Source organism: Ixodes scapularis, unplaced genomic scaffold, assembly GCF_016920785.2.
Source record: "Ixodes scapularis isolate PalLabHiFi unplaced genomic scaffold, ASM1692078v2 ptg000299l_1__unscaffolded, whole genome shotgun sequence".
In the NCBI taxonomy this organism is placed as follows: domain Eukaryota; kingdom Metazoa; phylum Arthropoda; class Arachnida; order Ixodida; family Ixodidae; genus Ixodes; species Ixodes scapularis.
The window spans coordinates 158,299-179,268 of record NW_024609953.1 but is presented as its reverse complement, the minus strand read 5'-3'; the positions used below and the strand labels follow the sequence as shown (position 1 = coordinate 179,268).

General features: G+C 47.0%; 1 protein-coding gene across 1 annotated transcript in view; it reads right to left on the bottom strand.

Annotated features, from left to right (window-relative positions):
- The window catches only part of LOC120849056 (protein unc-80 homolog), a 220,567-nt gene extending 200,274 nt beyond the window's left edge, over positions 1–20,293 (bottom strand). The window contains 7 exon segments of the mRNA XM_040504832.1: positions 3,254–3,348; positions 9,473–9,728; positions 13,002–13,224; positions 16,748–16,827; positions 16,909–16,929; positions 17,002–17,050; positions 20,055–20,293. Coding sequence (XP_040360766.1) covers positions 3,254–3,348; positions 9,473–9,728; positions 13,002–13,224; positions 16,748–16,827; positions 16,909–16,929; positions 17,002–17,050; positions 20,055–20,146 — 816 coding nt within the window. The 5' untranslated portion in view covers positions 20,147–20,293.
- Between the last annotated feature and the right edge of the window lie 677 nt (positions 20,294–20,970).

Here is a 20,970-nt window from a genome sequence, read left to right as displayed (position 1 = left end):
TGACCAATCGCCTTAAACTCAAAAAAATTCAGCGACTTGCTTCCAGGTTCATTTTTAATGAATTCGGCCACGCTTTTTCACTTACAAAACTATGTGAACTCGCAAATCTCCCAACTTTAGAATCGAGGACCAAATACGAAAGGTTGATATTCCTTTTCCAAATTATACATCACTGTATAAAGATCAACAGATCGGATTACTTCAAAATCAGCACTAACGGATTCTCAAGGCATTGCCATAACATGTTTATTCGTAACCCATCCATATGAAATGATTGTTTAAAATTCAGTTTTTTTGCTAGAACCATCAAAAAGTGAAATATGCTGCCTGATTCTGCTGTTTCGTCAACATCCCTTAATGCCGTTTTAGAAAGTATAGATAAATTGTCAGGTGCGACAGTCGTGAAAAGCAGTAATTGTACAAATATGGACCAAGTTTCTGTTTTCTTGTAAAACGTTCATACTTGTGCTGCTTCCAGTTCGGTGACTTTTCTTGTTCGCTTTTAAGTGCATGAAGCGGTCTTGTGCAATCCATTGTATAGGTTAATTACTCTTTGTATAGTGGCCACTTTTATCTTTCTATTTTTTAACACCCACTCCTGTAATACCCCAATGGGGTGACAGTATCAATAAATGAATGAAACTGAACTGGACGCTATGCGGCAAATGTTGCCTCCTTCAAGAACTGAAAAAAAAATGTTTCTATGGTCTGTTGCAACATAAGAAGATGAGGAGAAAACCCTCCCAAAAAGCTCTCCACTTGCTTCCTCTCCAGCATTCACTCTGCTAAATCGGAAAGGGTGGAAGGTGGTTTTGTGCGAATAGTGGATTTTGAGTTTGAAGCGAATAGTGGTTCTGGCCGAATATTTTCGATTCGAATATTGAATAGTTTTTCCACGCCATTCACTACCATAGCATAATGCTTAGACGAAATCCCAGCTAAACTTGTGAAGGTTGTTCCACTTGTTCATTTATAAGCCAAGTTTAATCTATCTATATTTTTCAACTGGGACCCCAGAAGGCCTGATGTCTTGGGATGGTAAGTAGATGACAAGTTTGACATAAAATGAATCTTATGGAAATGGTCAACTATACCCAATTGAGTGAATTTAAACATCTTAAATATTCTTTCTTTAATTTTAAGCTAAAAAAGAATGAATCGTGCATGATGAATGCAGCTTGTAAGGGCATCTCTGCCTAACAGAGTGTACTCTTGCAAAACAGTCAGTTTAATTTTGAAACTTTTACTAAAATGTAGATACCGTAAAACTCTTAATGTTCACAAGCCCTTAATTTTCGCGAATTTAGAAATTTGCGAAATTTAAAGGCACGCGAAAATTTCGGTCCTTAAGAATTTCAATGCAGGTCTCTGGAACTCGTGAAATTTAGTGGCCGCGACTATGTCTTCTTTGACCGATTCGCGTAAAATAGGGGCCGAGAAAATAAAAGGTTTTACAGTAAACACATTCACAAAGTTTCCATTTATTTTCATATACAGCAGGCACGCATGCACCATCCCGCTTTGAATGTATGGTTTTCTTCCAAGCACGCAATTGCGACATTCATACTTTTACAAGTGTTTATTGCGGCGGGCTACTCCGTTGAGTGCACTTCTTACCGAGCACCGATGCAATGCGGAGAAGCAACACCGGCGGAGCTCACTTCCACAAGTGTTGCTTCTCCGCAGTGCACCGGTGCTCGGTAAGAAGCACACTCAACGGGGCTAACCCGCTGTAATCAACACTTTGAAAAATGCGAATAGTGCAGTTCTTCTCAAAGCGAATATCGAACAGTGTATTATTCGAAACTACCACATTAAACTTCCGTTAATTCAACCTCAACGGGACATTGAAATTTGGTCGAGTTATCCGAATGATTGAATTAAAGAAGGACAAAAAACGGTTAAAGTTAAACTTCCTTTTATTGTCCAAAGTACTCACGGATGGTCTGCTGCCGTCTGCGCTTAAGACGTGTCCAAAAGCATGCTCCGGAGAGCAGCGTAACTAAACATCACGTCCCCATAAAATCGTGCGCTAAAAAAAAAAAAACGAAAAAAGGAAGTTTTACGAGTCGATTTTGGGCGCCAAGCAGCCAGATCGCCAACAACAAAAAAAAAAGGAAAAGAGAGCCCACGTTTTCCGGCATGGAAGATGGACCGCACACAATGCTACAGAAAAGAGCTTTGAGGGTGCGCGCTTCACTGAGAAAGCTTTATGAGCCAACTTTGGTTGGCGACAAAGAAAAAGAACAAAAAAAAAAGAATGGAAAAGAGAGCTTGCACTTTCTGGCACGAATGCACACAAGATGGACTGCACACGATGCTACAGAAAAGCACTTTGAAAGTGCGCGCTATATCTGCGCCCGATTACGGGCTATGTTCTCCGCGCTACTCCACGCCAGATTGGTTGCGCTGGCTCGTGTCATTATTAACGGTCCATCTCAACAACGTAGAGGAGCAGGTGCATATTTGCGCACGTTTGCCTTTGCAGCAAAGGGCCTGCGTTTCGCCGTACGTTGGTGGTTTTTCTGCCATGGTGCCGTGCAATGTGAGCCTGCGCGCATTCGCTCGGGACGAATTATTCGATGCGGAGTCTTCCAGAGTTCAAACTATCGAACTTTTCCTCCTATAGAAATGTATGGGCACCCGCCGGGACTTTTCAACACAATCGAATTAAACAAAAAGTCGAATTAACCAAGGTCGAACTAACCAAAGTTTACTGTATTCGAAATTTCGAATATTCGCACAACCCTAGTGGAAGGCCTTGCAGGACGAGCTCGTCCTGCAATCCTTAACCTGCAACGAACTATAGAACGGTTTTGCTGCGCTCGAGAAAAAGTTGTATGTGGACATACATGCGATGACTGCGTCCGCTTTCTTTCTGCAATCAAAAAAATTCTTGAAAAACTTTCAGAGATAGTTATTTAGAGATCTGATTTCACCAGAAGATGTGATCGCATCTTCGTAATCCAGGATAGAGCCGGAGAAACAGCTAAGATAAGGTGCATTTCAGCGACCTTCCGTTCAAACCTGAGTTAACGGTGAAATGACAGCTCAAAATGGTCACATAAAATAGTGCAATCAATGCATAGGTGTCTTTTTGGCCAATAATGTACAAAGGATTAAAAGCGATAGATGTAGCAAGTATGCGCAAACCACACCGGCCAACTGCAAGCGTCCGGTACGAAAACCCAGGGAAGGACGCTGGAGGGCGACGTAGCATTTCCGCTGCCTGTCTGCGGCCTTTGGCACTCACCATGGCAGATGCCGAGGAAGCCCTGCTGGTAGGAATTGGGTCAGGAGAAGTGCGGCCGCTGCCCTCGTTTTCATCAGTCCCAGTCTTGGAAGACTCTGCAAAAGAAGCGGCCGGAGTCAATCGAAGCGGGGATTACTCTGAGTGAGAGCAGAGGTGAGAACAGCTTCGACGTCTCGTGTACTTCGAGCAAGCACATGTAGCCAAAGCAAGGCAAAAACAGCGAGCGCCTGCTGGAGTAAGGGCGTTCGAGAGACACGCCCTGCCCTTCTCATTCTGATAGCAAATATACATGCTGATGGTTCTTAGCTCAGTTCCTAAGAACCAATGTGCTTCTCAGAGTAGCTCCCGTGGTTCCACGCACGGCCGGAAAACATCCCACAGGCTTATCTCATGGCAGTACGGCACGCCATGGATATGCTGCATTATAGAAAAAAAGATGTGCAGTCGATATATGTTACCTCACTTCAAAGATTAATTATTAAAAATCCATACCTCGCCGCAAAAAGCGGGGCAGAATACAAAGGGAACATTAAAGAAGCCTTCGCCGGGGCAGCACAACGAGCTTAAAGGGAAGATGGGGCACTTCTGCATTTGAGAAAAAACGCTTGAATTACGTTCATTTGGCCTTTAGAATAACAGATATCACAATTATATTTTAATGCGACGCGCCGGAGAGCCATAAGAGCAATTTGAAAATAGGGCTGAAGCCCCGCCTCCCTAGCCTTGGCAAGCCAAAAGATCCGTCGATGACGTCACAGACAGCAAATGTCTTTCGCGTTTTTCTCGCGTTTAAAAATACTTGCGCGGCAAATGGTATTGGTATTCGGGTTCACGAGGTAAAAATACACTAGAATTCACTACTAATTCATTTTTTTCAAGAAGCTCCATAGCTTCCCTTTAATGCTGCTGAGCATCAGCTGACAAGCTATAGTAGAAGGAAACGGGAAGTGCGCGGAGGTAGATTACACTTAGGTGCCTGGTGCCACATCTTAAAAGTATGTATTTCCGTGACCACAGTTTCTCACAAAATGTGCATACCACACACGTAATCTGAACCTGCAAAGTTCAACAACAAATTTTGCCAACCTCCAAAGATGCAACCTCAAGAGAGAATATTTATGCGCTTTCAACATTTCATTGACTGAACCACCCCAACATTTACCGTAAACAACTTTATTTTCGTGGGCACAATATATCGCGAATGTTGCCAAGTCTGAATTTCAGGAACAATTTGACGTTACTAAATTCCGCGATTACGAGTGCTACGCCATAAATTTATTACTACGGAGCGATATATTGGTAAGATCAATTTTTTTCCAATAATTTGCAGGTTGCGAAATTACTGAAAACGAGGTCCTCGCGATAATTAAGTCGTTTGCGGTAATCATAAGCAAAATTTCACCACGTCCACATTTAGAGAGTCCTGGGGATCTGTGAGCAAGCAGGATATGTACTATGAGGTGGTGACATAAAGTCAGAAGAGCCCGAGAGAAAGCTCCAAGCGTGAGGCGAGCGGCTATGCCCTAACACTTAGGCACCTGGAACACATCTCCACCTGGTGTTGTCTTATACCACCTGTTATGGCGCACCGTGCATTCACGAGGGCGTCCATCAAACCATTCTGCCAATCCTTGGACGCCAGGCAGCTGCGTAGCTGCCTCGCCTCAGACACGATCACATGGTCGTGTCGCCGTGGGGTCGATCGGGATCTCGAACTCGGCTCCTGACGCACCGCTTTCTCTCCTAGCCACTGGCGGGCGCTGCAGGCGCCCCCGTGGCGGGTGAGGAGAAACCTCCTCGCCCATCGATGGATATATACTCGGTGGGGCAGGGCGCAAGAGGCCCTCTAAGAACTCCGGACGAGATCGGGACGCAGGCAGGCAGGTGGGTGGCAACTGGATCTAGGGTATGGTGGGACACTAGGCCTGGGGGCCTTCTTTGTGTTTAGCTTTAGGCTTAACGTGCATTTGTAAATATTTGTGTAATGTAGCTTGTATTTGTAGTTTATATTGAGTGTTTTGTAGCGTAGTGTGTTACAGTCATGTCTCGTTAATATGGACGCCTCCGTTCCCCAGAAAAATCGTCCATAATGTGAATCGTCCATAATAACGAATCAAGGTCAAAAACACAAACATTAGGTAATAATTGTTAAAAAAAAAGCATTGTTTATTTCGCAAAGAACGAGGAGATATGAGTTTGCACTGACGCTTTCGATCCCACTTTAGTGTCCAAAAAGCGCAACACTTCGGCCACTTGAAGTGCACGTTCTCCGTCCCCCTCCTGCTCAAGGTAGGCGATCGCTGTCTCCAAGCCACGGCGAGCTTCACATCGAGTAACGGTTGGTCTCTCCTCTTCACCGTCTGTTTCTGTCGGTGCAAAGTTTTCGACAAGTTGATGGCCCTGTTGAGCGGATTCACCGACAAGCACCATGATCTGCTCGTCGCTCATAGGCTCCCAGCTGTTAGTCTCTTCGTCTATATCCAAGAATGCCGATGCCTCTTCATCTGGGTTTTCCTCCCCGAGTTGTCGAAGAGCTTCACGAAGGGCCGCGAGCGGAAGTTCATCCATCGGATACTCCACCTCCATAGCAGAGCTGTTAACAAGAATACCTGCGTGACGCCAGCAGTTCACAATGGTTTGAGGCCTCACCGCGTCCCACGCCCTCTTCAGCTTTTGAAGGCACCACCTCAAGTCAACAGTTTGCGGTTCGTTGTCTTCCGCGCAAGTGATGTAGTGCCGCACAAGTTCACCTCTGTAGTGTGCCTTAACCGCGCGAATAATTCCTGCGTCCAAGGGCTGTATTTTGGCAGTCATGTTGGGTGGAAAGAACTTCAAGGTAAGGTTTTCATAGTCCGCACGAACAGAATGGCATGATGCGTTATCAACCAACAAAACAGCCCTCCTCTTCTCAGCCTTCAAGAAGCGGTCGAATTTAGCCAAGAAGATTTCAAATATCTTTCCTGTCATCCATGCTTTCTTGTTGCAATTGTAAGAGCCATACATGTTTGGGTCAAATGTCTTTCCAAAACATCGTGGTCGCTCCGCTTTTGCCACGACAATGGGCTTCCACTTGTGGGTGCCGCTCGCGTTGCACAAGAATCCCACCGTGATTCTCTCTTTGCTTCGCTTGTTTCCAGCCACAGGTTCGGATGCCAGAGTCGAAGATGGGCCCAACTTGTAAAAAAAGCCAGCCTCGTCGAAGTTGTAAATATCATCTGGAGAATACTGAGCAAGAAATTCCGTAAGCTGTTTCCGAGCACTGGCAACGGCGGCTGTATCCACCCTTCCACTCTCTCCATGAATACGGTGGCTTGAAATTCCATGCCTCCTCTTAAACCTGCTGAGCCAACCCCTTGAGTAGTTCAGGTCATGAATGTCTGCATAAAGACGTGAAGATTGCAGACATTAAAATAAAACCACTGAATAGAGAACAGTTATTTTAACGTAGACGCGTAATTGCACAAGAACGAGCAACTAGAACAACATTTTTGGGGAAGAATGCGTAACATTTTGAGAAAACATTTTCAAACTCAGTGGTTAAAAAGATACGCTCAGAACTCACTTACCCATCGTTGTGCCGAACTCCTTCGCCTTTTCTTGCAGCATCTCGTCGCTGACGGCGGCCCTTCTGGAGCGCATTTCCGCAAACCAGATGTTGACGGCCTCCTCCAACTTCTCAAACTTTGGGGGTCGCTGCCGGCAGGAACTGGAGCTGGTTGTGGGAACGCTCATTCATTTCTTTGATTCTTTTAGAATTGCGTGGACTGTCGATTTTCCGAGATCAACGCCGAGGTTTTTTCCACTCCACTCTTTCACGTACTGAGCAGACGCTGAAGGCGTTTCAATTTTGAATTTGCATATCTCCTTTTTCAGCTGAGCAGAAAGCTCTGTCCGTCTACGCTTAACACCTGTCATCGTCTCCACCTCCGAAATGACCGGAGAAGCGTCCAGCCTTGCCTCTTGCCTCTTATGCACAACGAATGTGATTCATCACGTATGCCAACCCGGAAGGAGATGGCATGCGTTTAAACTTGAAAGACAAGAAACAAAAAAAAAACGACCACCTTCAGGCGCGCAGGTCTTATCTCAAGGGCGGAGGACAATAGTGAATTCCGGGTACAAACTGTGACCTCTACGATTCACTAACCTTTTCTTCTGTCGGGTATGTGAACTCGCCTTCAAAGTAACCAGACGGGGAACAAAAAGGCAATGGTGAATTCCGAGTAGTACACACTGGGGTCACTAATATTTTTTTTTCGTGGACACGTGTCCATATTAACGAGACAAAAATGCCTGTATTTTCCCGTTTCGTCCCCAAAATAGTCGTCCATAGTCCGGACTGCGGGTTTCTGTATTAACGGGACAGAATTGCATGGCGGGAAACCGGTCGCCGAAAATTTCGTCCATATTGCGGGGTGTCCCGATTAACGGGGTCCATATTAACGAGACATGACTGTATTGTACCAATAAACTGGGAGCGGAATCCCGCTCCCGTGAAAGAACCAGGCTGGACTCGGGTTGTAGACGGACCACGTGGGAAACGGCGAATCGGCGGCGGTACGCAATTTCCTACACCGTGCACCTATACTGATATCCCAAAATGCAATTTCAACACCACGACTTCGGACTCGCGTCGTGCCGCTGCTCGCCGTAACCTGGAGGAGGCAGAGCAGCAGGTTGAATATAGTAAGAATATTTACAAATCCCCTCGATTAGGTATAGCTGTGCATCTCTACAAGTTTAATTATATGTTAAATGTGCTGCTTACTTACAATCCAAAAGCAAGCATTGGACTTCTTGAGGCCACAGTCAATATATTTTATGCATCAACTTTCCACTTTCTGTCTATTAACCTGACTATGATTATGATCAGTGTGACCATAAGTGACATTCTCAAGCCTCCATACATTCTCGAGCCTCCATTGGGATTAGAAAATAAATACAGAAATAGACAAGTGGAAGTTTGGAAACAACCTTTATGAGTTCAGCTGGGTTTTTACTGAAGCATGGTTCAGTAGTGAAAGGTTTAGAAAAGTATTCAATATTTGATCCAAAAATATTCTACGAAAACCACTATTCGCTTTTATACCGTATTTACTCGCAGAATGAACACACTTTTTTTTTCCGAAAAATCGATGCAAAGTTGGGGGGGGGGGGGGGCGTTCATTACGCGAAGTAAAATTTTTGCGCCCGTATTTACTCGGACAATGAACGGACCTTTTATCCTGAAAAATCAAAATAACTTCTTATCTCTTTGCACGCGGCGCCCGACCCCGTAACCAAACCAAGCTGTTCAAAAAAAAACAAAAAAAACTCCTGTTTTCTTTTTCTCCTAGTTCCTTGAGGTTTTTCGTGTTGTTTTTTTTTTTTTTGCCGCCTTTTGCAAGCTGTTCTGTTTGCTTAGGCGTTGCTTAGGCGAGGGCTCTCCGCTTATTTTTATCTCCTTGCGCGCGGCGCACAACCCCCAATAACCAAACTGCGCTGCGCAAAAAAAAAAAAAAAAAGCTTTTTTTTTTTTTGCTTTTTTTTCTCAATTTTGTGTTTTTTTGTTGTTTTTTTTTTGCCGTTTTTCACAAGATGTTTTGTTTTCTTAGAGGGCCAGCGCGCAAACCCAAAGACTGCACTGTGCAAAAAAAAAAAAAACTCCTCTTTATGTTTTTTTTTTTACTTCGCTGGATCTTTGCAAATTGCAAGGCGTTTTGTTCGCCCACGCTGCCCATGCATTCGCGACCTCGCTGCACCAGGATAGAAAAGTGCATTCATTTTGCACGTGGGGGGGAGGGGGTCAAAATTTTGACGTCCCAGTTGGGGGTGCGTTTATTACGCGAGTGAAAAAAAAGTCGGAATTTTGAGAGCCGACTTGGGGGGGCGCGTTCATCACGCGAGTGTGTTCATTGTGCAAGTAAATACGGTATTTGCTTCAAACCTAAAATCCACTATTTGCACATGCCTACCCTGAACGTTTTGTATAGTGCTGTGCTCAGGCACGGCCGCTCGATGAAGGGACCATCAAGCAGCCGTGGCACAAGTAAGCTGACATCGATTAGAAAGGTTGGCAGCTACACAGGATTTCTATGCCAGTCCGGTTGTAGTCTATGTGAAATGCTTGTGCTGCGAGCCGCACTGCAGCGCCACTGCCTCGTAGCGCGCTTCCAATAGATAATTATCTCCATGAGCCATGGTCCCCCCCCCCCCGCGAGTGCAAAAAGGGGACCTCACCCTGCTTCCTGAGCTTGGCCCCCGGGGCCCCCCCGAGGAAGACGTCCCCGTAGTGGGGCCTGCGCAGCTCCAGGTCCCCCCGAGATCCCGCCCTGGCCCCGTGGGGCTGCACGGGGGCCGTGAAACAGGGCACACTGGGGTGCCGGAACTCCCAGAGGGGTTCCCAGATGCGCACCCCATTCTCCAGCCGGAAGCTGCCCACAAAGTCCGACTGCTTCAGGAACGGGATCAGTGGCGCAAACAGGTACACAAACACCTGCGAGCGGAAGGAGAGGGGGATCGGCGGCCAAGAGTGTCAGCGCGATCGCAGCAAGTGGAGGGAAAGCTTCACTGCAGAACCCAGGGATCTTGGGCTCAACCCCTACCCCTGCATGTTTTGATCCGGATGAGCACCATACCGGCGTGCGGTCATGCAACACTACTCTGTGATGCACGTTACAGACCCCGGGCTGACAGTCGCACTGCACTGAATAAATTTCACATCTAGGGCGTAAACCAACTTCTTCCTTCACCAGCCTCAAGAAAGTCGCCATTAGCTTGGTACAGATGCCATACACTGAGATGATGATGATAGTGACCAAAGTTGCCAGACTGAATTTAAAAAGGGTCCATAAAAAAGTGCAGCAGTTTACGAACCTTGTAAACAATGTGTATACTAAACAGTGTTTAGCCTATGCGGAGTGCAAGTTCTTTGCCTCTTTTTCAGGGGTTATGGTGATGTCAGAACATCGAGCTCTGATTGGCTCCTCTGATTGAGGTATTTCATTTCATTTATTGACCTCAAATCGCCCGAAGGCATTACATGAGGGGGAGACCTCAATCAGAGGCAATCGGAGCTCGGTGTTCAGACGGACGTCACCCCAACCCCTTCGAAAGAAGCAGACAAACTTGCGCTTTGCATAGTTATACACTAATGGGTGGCTCAGGCCTCCTAAAGTACAGTCGAGACTGGTTATAACAAAGCCAACGGGAATCTAAAATCACTTCGCTATATCCACTTCTTCGTTGTATCTAAACTCTATAAAAGTAACACACAAAAAAATAAAAACAAAGGTGATACCATCCGTTGCGGGCACATGTTTATCGTGCCTGCAGAAAGCAGTCGAGGCTTCCCTGCACGCGCTCTCTGCTAGATCGGAGCCGCTTCTCACTAAATGTGAGAAGCTCCAATCGAGAGAAGATCCCGCGGGTATGTAAGGATTGTGTCAACAGCTGCGATGGCCGCCCGCTTAGGACACCTGCAGTGGACGGCACTCTTTACGTTTATGCGCACCTTGTCGAGGATGGCGGCACGCTTGCGTTTCAAGGAGATTGCCTTTGTCTTTCCCGTCAAGGTGCCGGCGGAGCCAGGACTCGTCACCGTTGAGTGGTGGTAAGTCACCGAATCGGTGCTTGTGCAAAGCTAGACTTTTGCGAAAAGAGCGACCTCCCAAACTAGCGACGCCGACACAGAACATAAAGCGAGCACAGCACCAAGCTTGCATTTAAGTTTGTGTTTCATCGGTATAGAGAGCCTAGATTTAAGAGAGAGGGCAACTGCTTGATCGGGCTCGCGTGGTTTGTGGGCTGCATTTGCAAAACGAGCTGCAGCCTGCAAGGTGTTGAAAGCATTCACCATTGTGGGAGCCACTGGTTTCCATCCCCCGTAAAGGCGTAGGTCGCAGATGCTCTGGGCGAAGTCGTCTGGCTTCGAGCTTGGTCGCTCCGTATCGTGGTGGGGAGAGTATGCCACCATGTTGGCCTACCCTCTCACACTCCTCCGCGCGTCTCCCATTTTCGAGGGGTCAGCGAGATCGCAGGGACAGTCGGGCCTGCCCTCCTTCGAGTGGACGGCCGTCTGGTCGAGGAGTCCTGGAGTGGACTCTAGGTAACGGGTCAAGTCGCGGCGCGAGCTCGTCTGACCGGCGACGACTCAATGCTAGCGTTTCCCCTGGCTTTGACAGTCCGCGTCAGCTTTTCCTAGTGGACCTCCGTCTGCCGAGAGCCCTGGCCCAAACTCCTGCGACGACGGGTAGCGGCGTGAGCTCGGCCTACCGGCAATGACTCCGCTTGCAATTACCCCCTTTGGCTCTCAGGTTAACGGCTGCTGCAGGCACTGTGTCCACGGCCCGATTGACCGCAGCGTCTTGTTGGGGACCCCTGGTTCTCGACTGTTGGATATCGGGATCATTGTTGTTGGCATGGCGTTGGCGAACCCGGTGCGGCCACCGCCCTCGCTGGTAGCCGTCGGCCACGCGGTGGGACGGGCATTGGGTTCCACCTTTGAGCACTGGTCCTCAAATGTAAAGGTGCATGATACTTCCGTTCCCCACTCCATCTGCAAATGTGTCCACCTCTCCGCCCGGTTGCCTTGCCACACCGGCCACAAAGAACCAAATGCAGGCGCACTTGTGCCAATCTGCCAGGAACCGTCCATTATTATATTGGAAATGCTCTCCCTGGTTAGGGTTGCTCCCTCTCTTAAATCTAGGCTTATCTCCGTCGTGTCTATTGGTATGCATCGGTACGTTGTCGCTAGCGCTCTGAATGTCCCACCAGCACGCTAGGACGGCTTCTCCGCCTGCAATGCAGAAAAGTTGCTTTCCAGATAAGGAGTGGGGAGCAGACGATGATGCAGAGGCTGCCGCCATCAGTCTTTGCAGGACACGTCTGCAGCCCGTTTTGAATGGCTGCTCGGCCACGGCAGCAAGTGTGGCGGTCTGCAACTTGGTAAATTTTTCGAATTTGATTATATCTCTTAAATCATAGAAAATTTCTTTTCGCTATTTATGCGGAAGCTGCTCATTTTCCTTCGCTAAAAGCACACAAATAAATTAAAAAGTGCAAACGGGAATGGGTAATCATGATCACTTCACTATAGCCACTATTTCGTTGTAACTGGCTGCATTATAAACTGTCTCGACAGTAGTGCTTAAAAGCAGACAAACAAGTAAAAACGAGGGAGACGCCGCCGATTACTTTTTTTCTTTCAGAAAAAGCAAACCATATCTCTCTGCAAGAAATATCCCAGACCCGCTTTTTTGGGGGGTGAGGGGGAAAGAGAGTGAGCAGGAATGAAGGGAAGGACATTGGGGAAGTGTTTTCTTCCTGGCAGAAAACACTGCTTGCACGTCAGCCTTCAACTTTAAAAATGCTTCGCTTAGAGTTGGTGAATTCGTGAGTTTATCCAAGAACGCCAGCCCCTCATGTATGTTGCTGTTGGAAAGACGTAGTGAGTGAGTTTATAAATTTGGTGGGTTCATGAGCTTGTTGAGTTTATGACTTCAGGGAATTCATGACTTTGGTGAGTTCACGAGTTGGTGGATTTGTGAATTCATGAGTTGGTCTAATGATGCTGACCCCACCTGTATGATGCTGTTTGGAAGACATAGTGAGTTCATGAATTCAATGAGTTTACCAGATCAGTGAGTTCATGAGTTTTGGTTAGATCATGAATTAGGTAAATTTGCGAGTTTGGTGAAATTGGGAGTTTGGTGAAATTGGGAGTTTGGTGAATTTGTGAGTTTGCAAGCTGATCCAAGGAGGGCACCTGTATAACGCTGATGGGGAAGACGTAGCGAGCGGGGTCGGGGCCCCCGGCGTGCTCGGCGTCGCTACACTCCTCGGCCGCATCCAGCAGGATCCAGTGGAGAGTGTAGAGCAGCTTGGTTTCGGCCGAGCCCAGCTTCTCCAGGCAGCTCTCTTTGCGCGCATGCAGCAGCGCCGCGCAGCAGTGCATCACGTGCGGCAGGGCTGCGCGCACCAGGCGCCACCTGCGTCCAAACGGCGCTAAGCAAAACCCCGGCACCCCGAATGCCTCGGCCGCAACGACGTCGGACCCAAGCCTACTGTTACAGGGCCCCCGGAACGCGTCTCCAAGTGGTGTTTTTAGCGCGATATTCCGCCCACACGTCCGAAGTGGCACCGAAGTGGCAACAAATGACGACACAAAAGCCGGAGTGTCAGGCTGCCGGATGTCGCAATCCTGGCAGTGGGGAGTAGAAGTTCCGGAAAAAGTGTGAGAAAACATGAATGTCACGGTTGTCGCAGTGTCTTGGACGCTATTTTCGAGAAAGTAGTTGACAAAACTAGGATTCTGCGAATATTTGAATTTTTGAACAGAAGTTTTTAATAATACGCTATTTGATATTTGCATTTGAGATTCGCGAGTTTTGTAAGTTTTGTCAACTGATCCAAGGATGCCAGCCCCACCTGTATAATGCTGAAGGGGAAGGCACAGCGAGTGAGTTCAATAAGTTCATGAGTTGGCAAGTTCATGGGTTTCATAAATTTTATTGAATAATCATATTTTTTTTAAGCGTTTATCGCGGCAGGTTAGCTTGTTGAGCATGCTTCTTACTGAGCACCCATGCGCTGCGGAGAAGCGACACCCGCAAAGCTCGCTTTCGCGAATGCTGCTTTTCCGAAGTGCACCGGTGTTCAGTAACAAGCACACTCAACAAGACTAGCCCGCCGCAAGACAGTCGATAAATATAGCAGTTGGATTAAAACCAACTTCCTTTAGAAGTGGAGAAGGGCAAGCTTGGGAACAACCTTCACGACTTTGCTGGGTTTTTGTTTTAAGCATGGTGCAGTGGCGATAGGCTTAAAGAAATTATTCAATATTCAATTTGAAAATATTCGGCCAAAACCACTATTCGCTCTGAATTTGCTTCTAACTCAAAATCCACTATTTACACATGCCTAAACAAGACACAGATATATGGCTGGTTCGAGTCACTTTGAAGCACCTTTTGAAGAAGCTCCTTTTGAAGCAGCAAAAATAACTTTTGGAGCACACAGATGCAGTTTATTCTCATTCATCTGACTGCAAATACCTTGTCGGCCAGTCAATCCCAAAAAGGAAATGCCTTCTTGTTTCCTTCATAAGATGACTCAGCAAAAAGTGGAAGCCGTTTACAAATCCCTGTAACGCCGAATTGGAGCGCAGCTCTTGAGGAGGAGGAGTGAAGGGTACTGAGGGGAGGGTAGACCCCTCCTCCTCCCCTCATTCTTTAATATGCTCTGGGTGGGGCGGTCACGTGACCTCGGGGGGGAGGGGGGGGGGGGTGTCACGTGACTTCGGGGAGGGGGGTCACGTGACCTCAGAGGGGTCACGTGACCTCAGAGGGGTCACGTGACCTGGGGGTCACGTGGGGGTCACCTTGGGGTAACGTGACCTTGAGATGACCTTGGGAGGGGTCACGTGACCTCGAGGGGTCACGTGGGGTCACGTGACCTTGAGATGACCTTGGGAGGGGTCACGTGACCTGGAGGGGTCACGTGACCTTGGGATGACCTTGGTTACGCCGACAACGACGGCGACGGCGACGCCGCTCAAGCCGGGAACGGGCCCCTAAGAGCTGCGCTCTAAAAGAGAAGTGAGGTAATCCAGAGAAATGAATTCTCAGTTTGCATGTGCAAAAAGCTTGATTTGGAGTTCTCCAATATTTGTTGTCATATGGCGAATTCGCGTGGTTCTTTCTGCGCGCTCTCGAGCGCTCTTTCCAGAGCGCGCGAGATCGGGTGGTTGAAAGAGAGTGCTGCGGCCTGATCGGGTGGTTCATTCCGAGGACGCCTCTCCCTCTCAGAGCGCTCTTTGGCACTCCGTGTGTAGCCGTCGGAGTGCGGAGTGGCGCAGGCGTCACGTGGTACTTGGACGGGGATCACGTGGTTTTGTTGACGATGGCCCGATGGCCGGCAGTGGTCTGTGGTTCGGTGGTGGTGTGCGGGGCACGGCATGACGGCGGTTGATATGTGGTTCTACGAAGTGCTTGTGAATTCGACGGTGCGAGGATTACGACGGACGGGACGACATTCCTTTGCGACCGTAACATAAAAAGTCTACGTGTGAAGTATTCCCAGTGCTTTCACGAGATCGTTCATCTCACGGCGGTGAATCCGCTAAGCCTAACCGACGAAGAAACAGCTCGCAGGGCTCGCCGCTGTTTTACCGGGTTTTGTGGTCGCTTCAAGACATTTTCAGGTTTGGTAAAAGTGCGTTCAAAGGTTTGTGTTCTAAAATAAAGGGAGAGCCGAATATAATGCACTGTGATTTTGGCCACATGGCGATGCTTGCACGATATTTCGCCGTGACAAAAATGCGGTTTATTAACCATTTTATATTTGCCTGTTCTGTCGCACGCATGACCGCTATCGCTGCGCGTTCACGGACGAAACCCCGATGAGTTGACAACTCTTTCCAAGCGTTGGCTTTCGTTCCGTTCTGCGAAAATCAATTCGCATGCTGCCGTTTTCTTATTTTTTTTTTTTACATGTTGATGCGTAAATTAATTTACGTCCCAACACTTATTTCATCACGTTGCGAGTGTAAAATTTGCTCAGTCGTCCACCGTACGCTGTAAGATCGTGTTGTTTTTAACGCATTACCAATGTCAAGAAATATGAATTCCGTGACTGGTCTGAGAATCTCGGAGCGCTCTGAAGCCAGCAGTTGTGATCGGCTGAAAAGGATCCCGAGTAGCTCTGGCGGAGAGGAGGGGGCGCTCTGCTGAATCGAGGTCAGAGGAGAGAGGCGACCACGCGAATTCGCCAATAGTTTGACTTTTGTAAGCTGCTTCTAAAATCTCGACATGCACAAATGCATTTCAGACGCCTTTTCATTCGCATTATTTTCTATGTTCATTCAAAGTATGATGCTCGGACAAGACAGGTGCTGATCAGAAAATCTATAGGGGTCCCAGAGCATTTCTTACGCAGTAAACCAAACCATAAAAATCAGTGCTTGCACATAGAAAGCTCGAACTTTCACCAAATGTGCATTTAGGTGGCGTATCTTAACTCGAGAAATTTCAAGGCATAGCTTTCTTTCTGGAAAAAATTAGACCAACAAACTCACAAAAGCCAATGTCAGACGTCTCCGCAAACGACCGAGTTAGCGATGATTGTAACCCGAGGCGCTATACCCTGTTAGGCACAGCAAGCAGACAACTGAATGCGTCGTCTGCTCGCTGCACCTACTGGAAAATGATGCCACAAGTTACATGCCACACTGACTCGGTCGTCTGCAAACACGTCCGCCCATGACTTTTGCAAGTCGGTTGGTCCCAATTTTTTACAGGAAGAAAACTATACCCTGAAATTTTACAAGGTGAAATCCACCACTTAAATGAACATTTGGTCTGAGCTTTCCATGCTCAGGAACCGATTTTTCCAGTTTGTTTTACAGCGTGAGAAACACTGTGGCCAGCCTACAGAAGCATACTTATACACGGTCAATTCGTGGTTTCATCCTTTATACGTCGGTGGTGGTACTAAAAATGGCTGGGTACAAACCTTCTGATGCTTTTGATGGCGACAGTCAGACTGGGTGATAGGCCAAACTGAATGTTTTGCACCAGAACTTTCTCAAACGACTGAAATAACGAAGATGTAATGTTACAAAACGATTCTGCGTGGTTATATAAAATGCAAAAGCTAACAATGAATATATATACCTTGCATGCTTCTCGTTGTTCCTGTAAGCAAAAAAAAAAAAAAAATTATTGAACACCTAGGCACACTTGTTGACAAAAGACACCTTGACTCACCATCGCCGATGCATCGTGGGTCTTGCCAATTTTCGGGCGTATAAAGGGACTGCATTGCCAAAGAAATCAAAAACCAATTATGTGCCTCTATCTGTAACAATACAGCCTACTGTTATGGTACAATGCAAACAAAAAAAAATGTCCTATTCATTCATGGGCGTCGGCAGGATTTTTTTTTGGTGGGGGCAAAACTTTTGCACCCGACGTTCTTTTTTTTTTTTAACTTGGGGGGGAGCGGGAGTGCAACCGATACATTGCCGCAACAACTTTACAATGTATTATACGTATAAGGTTTTAAAACAAATGTTGACATAAATAGTGTTTAGTTCGCAGTCACAATCGCTTATGTAAAAAGGCCCCAGACATCCTCGGACGTAAAACTCGTGAATAGTGGACGGGGCATGAACATATCAGGACCCTTCTGTTATCGCTGATGAAGGAACCACCAGTCATTTGTTAATTTATTAGATTCTGCAACACAACAACTCAATAAAAAGTAAAATATATATTCTTGAATGCCCATTCATATACTTTCAAAACACAAGGAAATATGCGAGCAAGGAAGCTTGTGTACAATGTTTCGAGCCTTCGAATAAAATCCAGTTCAAAGATCCCATAGACGAACTACACAACATTTTAGTTTCCCCAATGAAGAGTCTGTCTTTTCCTAATACTCAAAATATGAAGAGAGAGAAAGCTAGATAACACCAAAATGAATGTGCGAGCTTTGAAGCTACACCGAAAAAACACATCATTCAACTTTTGATAATACGAAGTCATAAAAGCTCAAGATTTATAATAGAGAACCACACCGAAAAGTACCAATACCCTAAATACAAAGTCCACAAATGCAGACACCCCAATTATAATTTGTTTCCAGGCGCCTGGTATCACTAACGTTTTTAAAAAGCTTTCTTTTTTTTTTTTTTTTTTAACAAATGTAGTTGTTTATTTATATATTTTTCTTCAATAAGTCTCTCCTTTATCACCTCAACTGAAAATTACAGTTAAGGGAATTTACATAAATAAATGGGGCTTCTCCTGTTTCATTTGAGAATAAAAAAAAAAAAAAACATGATGTTAGAGCGCCGTGTGCTATCTTTGCGCGGATCTTGTATTTATCTGGTCAACTTTAGTTATGCCTGGAAATCTCTCTAGGCGTACCTGTAACAGATGAGTTGAGGGCGAATCCCATTTCAAGCTGAAGTTTGGAGGGCAAAGGTTGCTTAGGACTGACTGGGACAAGGATTGCCTCAATCGAATCTGACTCCGAGTCCCGGCAGGGGTCAGAGGTGACTGCTTTCTTCGTCCCACAATATGGAAAGCAGTGATCGATGTGATCTTTTGGTAAGACGAAGACACCGATAGAGAAATCCAGAGCTGGCAAAATAGTGACTCTCGCTACAAACTTTCGGAAAGAAAAACAACCGTACGGTTGCGATTGTGGACTGGGCTGTCTCTGACGCGCCTTTCTCTGGTTTCAAACGTTGAGACAGTAAATTATGGCCCGAGGGTCAGTTGCGTTGACGACTTGGTGCGAACATGGTTTCGAGCAAACGCGGATGCCCGACCCCCTCCCCCCAACCTGCTCTAAAGGTCATGTTCACAGTCGCTCATGGCTTGCTCTTCATGGAATCGTCTCGAAAACACAGGCTTTATTACCCAGGCTGGAGAGCCCCGTCCTCGAGGCCAAAACTTGTCCTTGATGTGTCAGCTATGCGGCACTCGGCGCGGCTTTTGCAAAAGTAACCTGAACCCCTGCGTCCTCAGCACATGGCGCGTGGAGTTGGAAAAACACAGTTGAAATTGCCGTTGAAATGTCACGTGAGCTAGGCTAGCGAAGTTGGAAAAACGGGGTGCGTTTGGTATTTGCTCCGCGAAGATAGTTATCGTTATTTTCCTTTTCCCTTGTCACGACTTTTTCCAACCACCCTATGATGTCTGCACGGCCCCCGGCACACGACGATATTGAGGGAATATTTCCGCGGACAAATGAATGCGGATGTACGAGTGTGCAAAAATGAAAGGGCCCAAAGGGAAGTTGAAAACTTGTTTTTCGGGCCGTTTCACTAACTTTTTACTCGGGGCTGGAGTCATTTTACTCGCGGCTGGAGTCACTTCATCACCACTGGGTGTTCATTGCGGGGGATCGCGGTGTTCTCAGAAATGGGTGCGCCCTCAGCGAGGTGTGGTGTCGCAGAGGCAAAAGTAGGGCTTGGTTGCCCTTTTCTTTCCAATTGTTTCTTCCACGGAATGCGGGGCAAGACATCGCCTTTTTTTTTTATGTTTCGATAGTTACTCTCGATTTTATTTTTAAATTGTTCTCGGTTGTTGTTTTCGCTTGTCAGTCACCCGCTTGCTTGTAGGAAAAGGGGGGGAGTCTGGCTTAGAGGTGGCAACTGTACCTTCTGCACCCCCCTGCCGACGCCCATGTATTGATTTAAACAGCTAGAATTCTTGGAGATCACTGGTTGGCATTGTACAAAAATAAGGCAGCACCTATTCCGCTGCCAACCCGGAGAAGAACAGCTAGTTACCAAAACTTTTGCTCGCAGTCACACCTCATTGGCTACCCAAGACCATGTGACAACGAAAAACATAAGGGCCCCGGATACGCCGCTGATTTATCGCGAGTGTTTGTTTTTGTTGCTTTTTCTGACGGCTAGCGCGGAATTTTCTGCTTAACAGGATGATTTATTTTGCTGCGCCGCAATGACAGGCAAGCTTACGTTTTTACACGATACGTTACTCTTTCCATTTATGTTACCGTTAACTTGCAAAATGTACCACCTTCATAAACCACACATATGTACCACTTCTGTCTTCTTTTTCTTTTCAATAAGTGCGAAGCATAAAAATGTGCAAAACATGTCATTCGGTTTCTATTTTATGCCGGATATCTTTGAGAAGAAACTGATAGCTCCTCACAAAGGGTTAAAGACTTGACTGGCTCAAGTGTTCATCTACAGCAACAACACCACTCCCGCTGTCTCAAGATGCACAAGAGAGAATTGCTAGGACATTCGGCGCACACGAAAGCGGCGCTCCCTAACCTGGTCTGTCGCCACAGGAAGGTTTGGATGGGCAGCGGCACGGCCAGCTCGTCGGGCTCGCTCTGGTCGTCCTCGAGCTTGCGCTTCGGCATCCCGGCTGCGTGCTCATGGAACCGCTCGGTTCACTCTCTGTCGTCGAACGGGTCGTCGTGGTGCGGCCGACAGGGAGAACGGCGGCGGGAGTTGAGGGAAAGGCATCGGAGGAAGCCCGCTCCGCCGCTTCACCTGTCGTCATCCATCTTGGCTATCTCTCGGCGCGGAGGCGGAGGCGCGGAGCGGATGGGGAGCTAAAGGATCAACCAGATTAAAAAAAATAAATAAATAAAAAAAAACGCCGCTATGCTTTCGTTTTTCGCAATGATGATAGAACTGATAGAACTCTGTTCGAGATAAGAGCGAGTGACGAGTCGCAAAAAACTTACATAAGGCCGGAAATAAAAATTTATTAGTGCCTAAATTAATAATAATAATAATGTTTTATTCGGTTTCTAAAACCCGGGTGACAGTGAGAAGGCTATTGCCCATGCCATAGCGGCTCACTGTACCCGCTACACACACATTGGCTATGTTCCAGATCTTACCCGAGTAACCTGCCTCCTACGTCAGCGGGTAATACCACGTGACATCGCGAGTAAACGATCCGCGACTCGATTTTAGAACGGCCAGGATAATCACCTGGATACTACGCGGATTGGCTTCGTCTTGGGCGACGGCAAAAAGAAAACACAGCGGCGATGGCAGAAAATAGCAGACGATCCTTTTGATCATGGAGAAAGCACCCGAAGAACGGTAATGTTAATGACGACGCGGTGTATTTTGAGGTGAATCCACCAGCTCCTTTACTCACCTTCGTTTTGAGCTGTGTATTGAGATCAAAATGACTTACTCCTTACAGCTAGACAAAAAGATGTGTTTT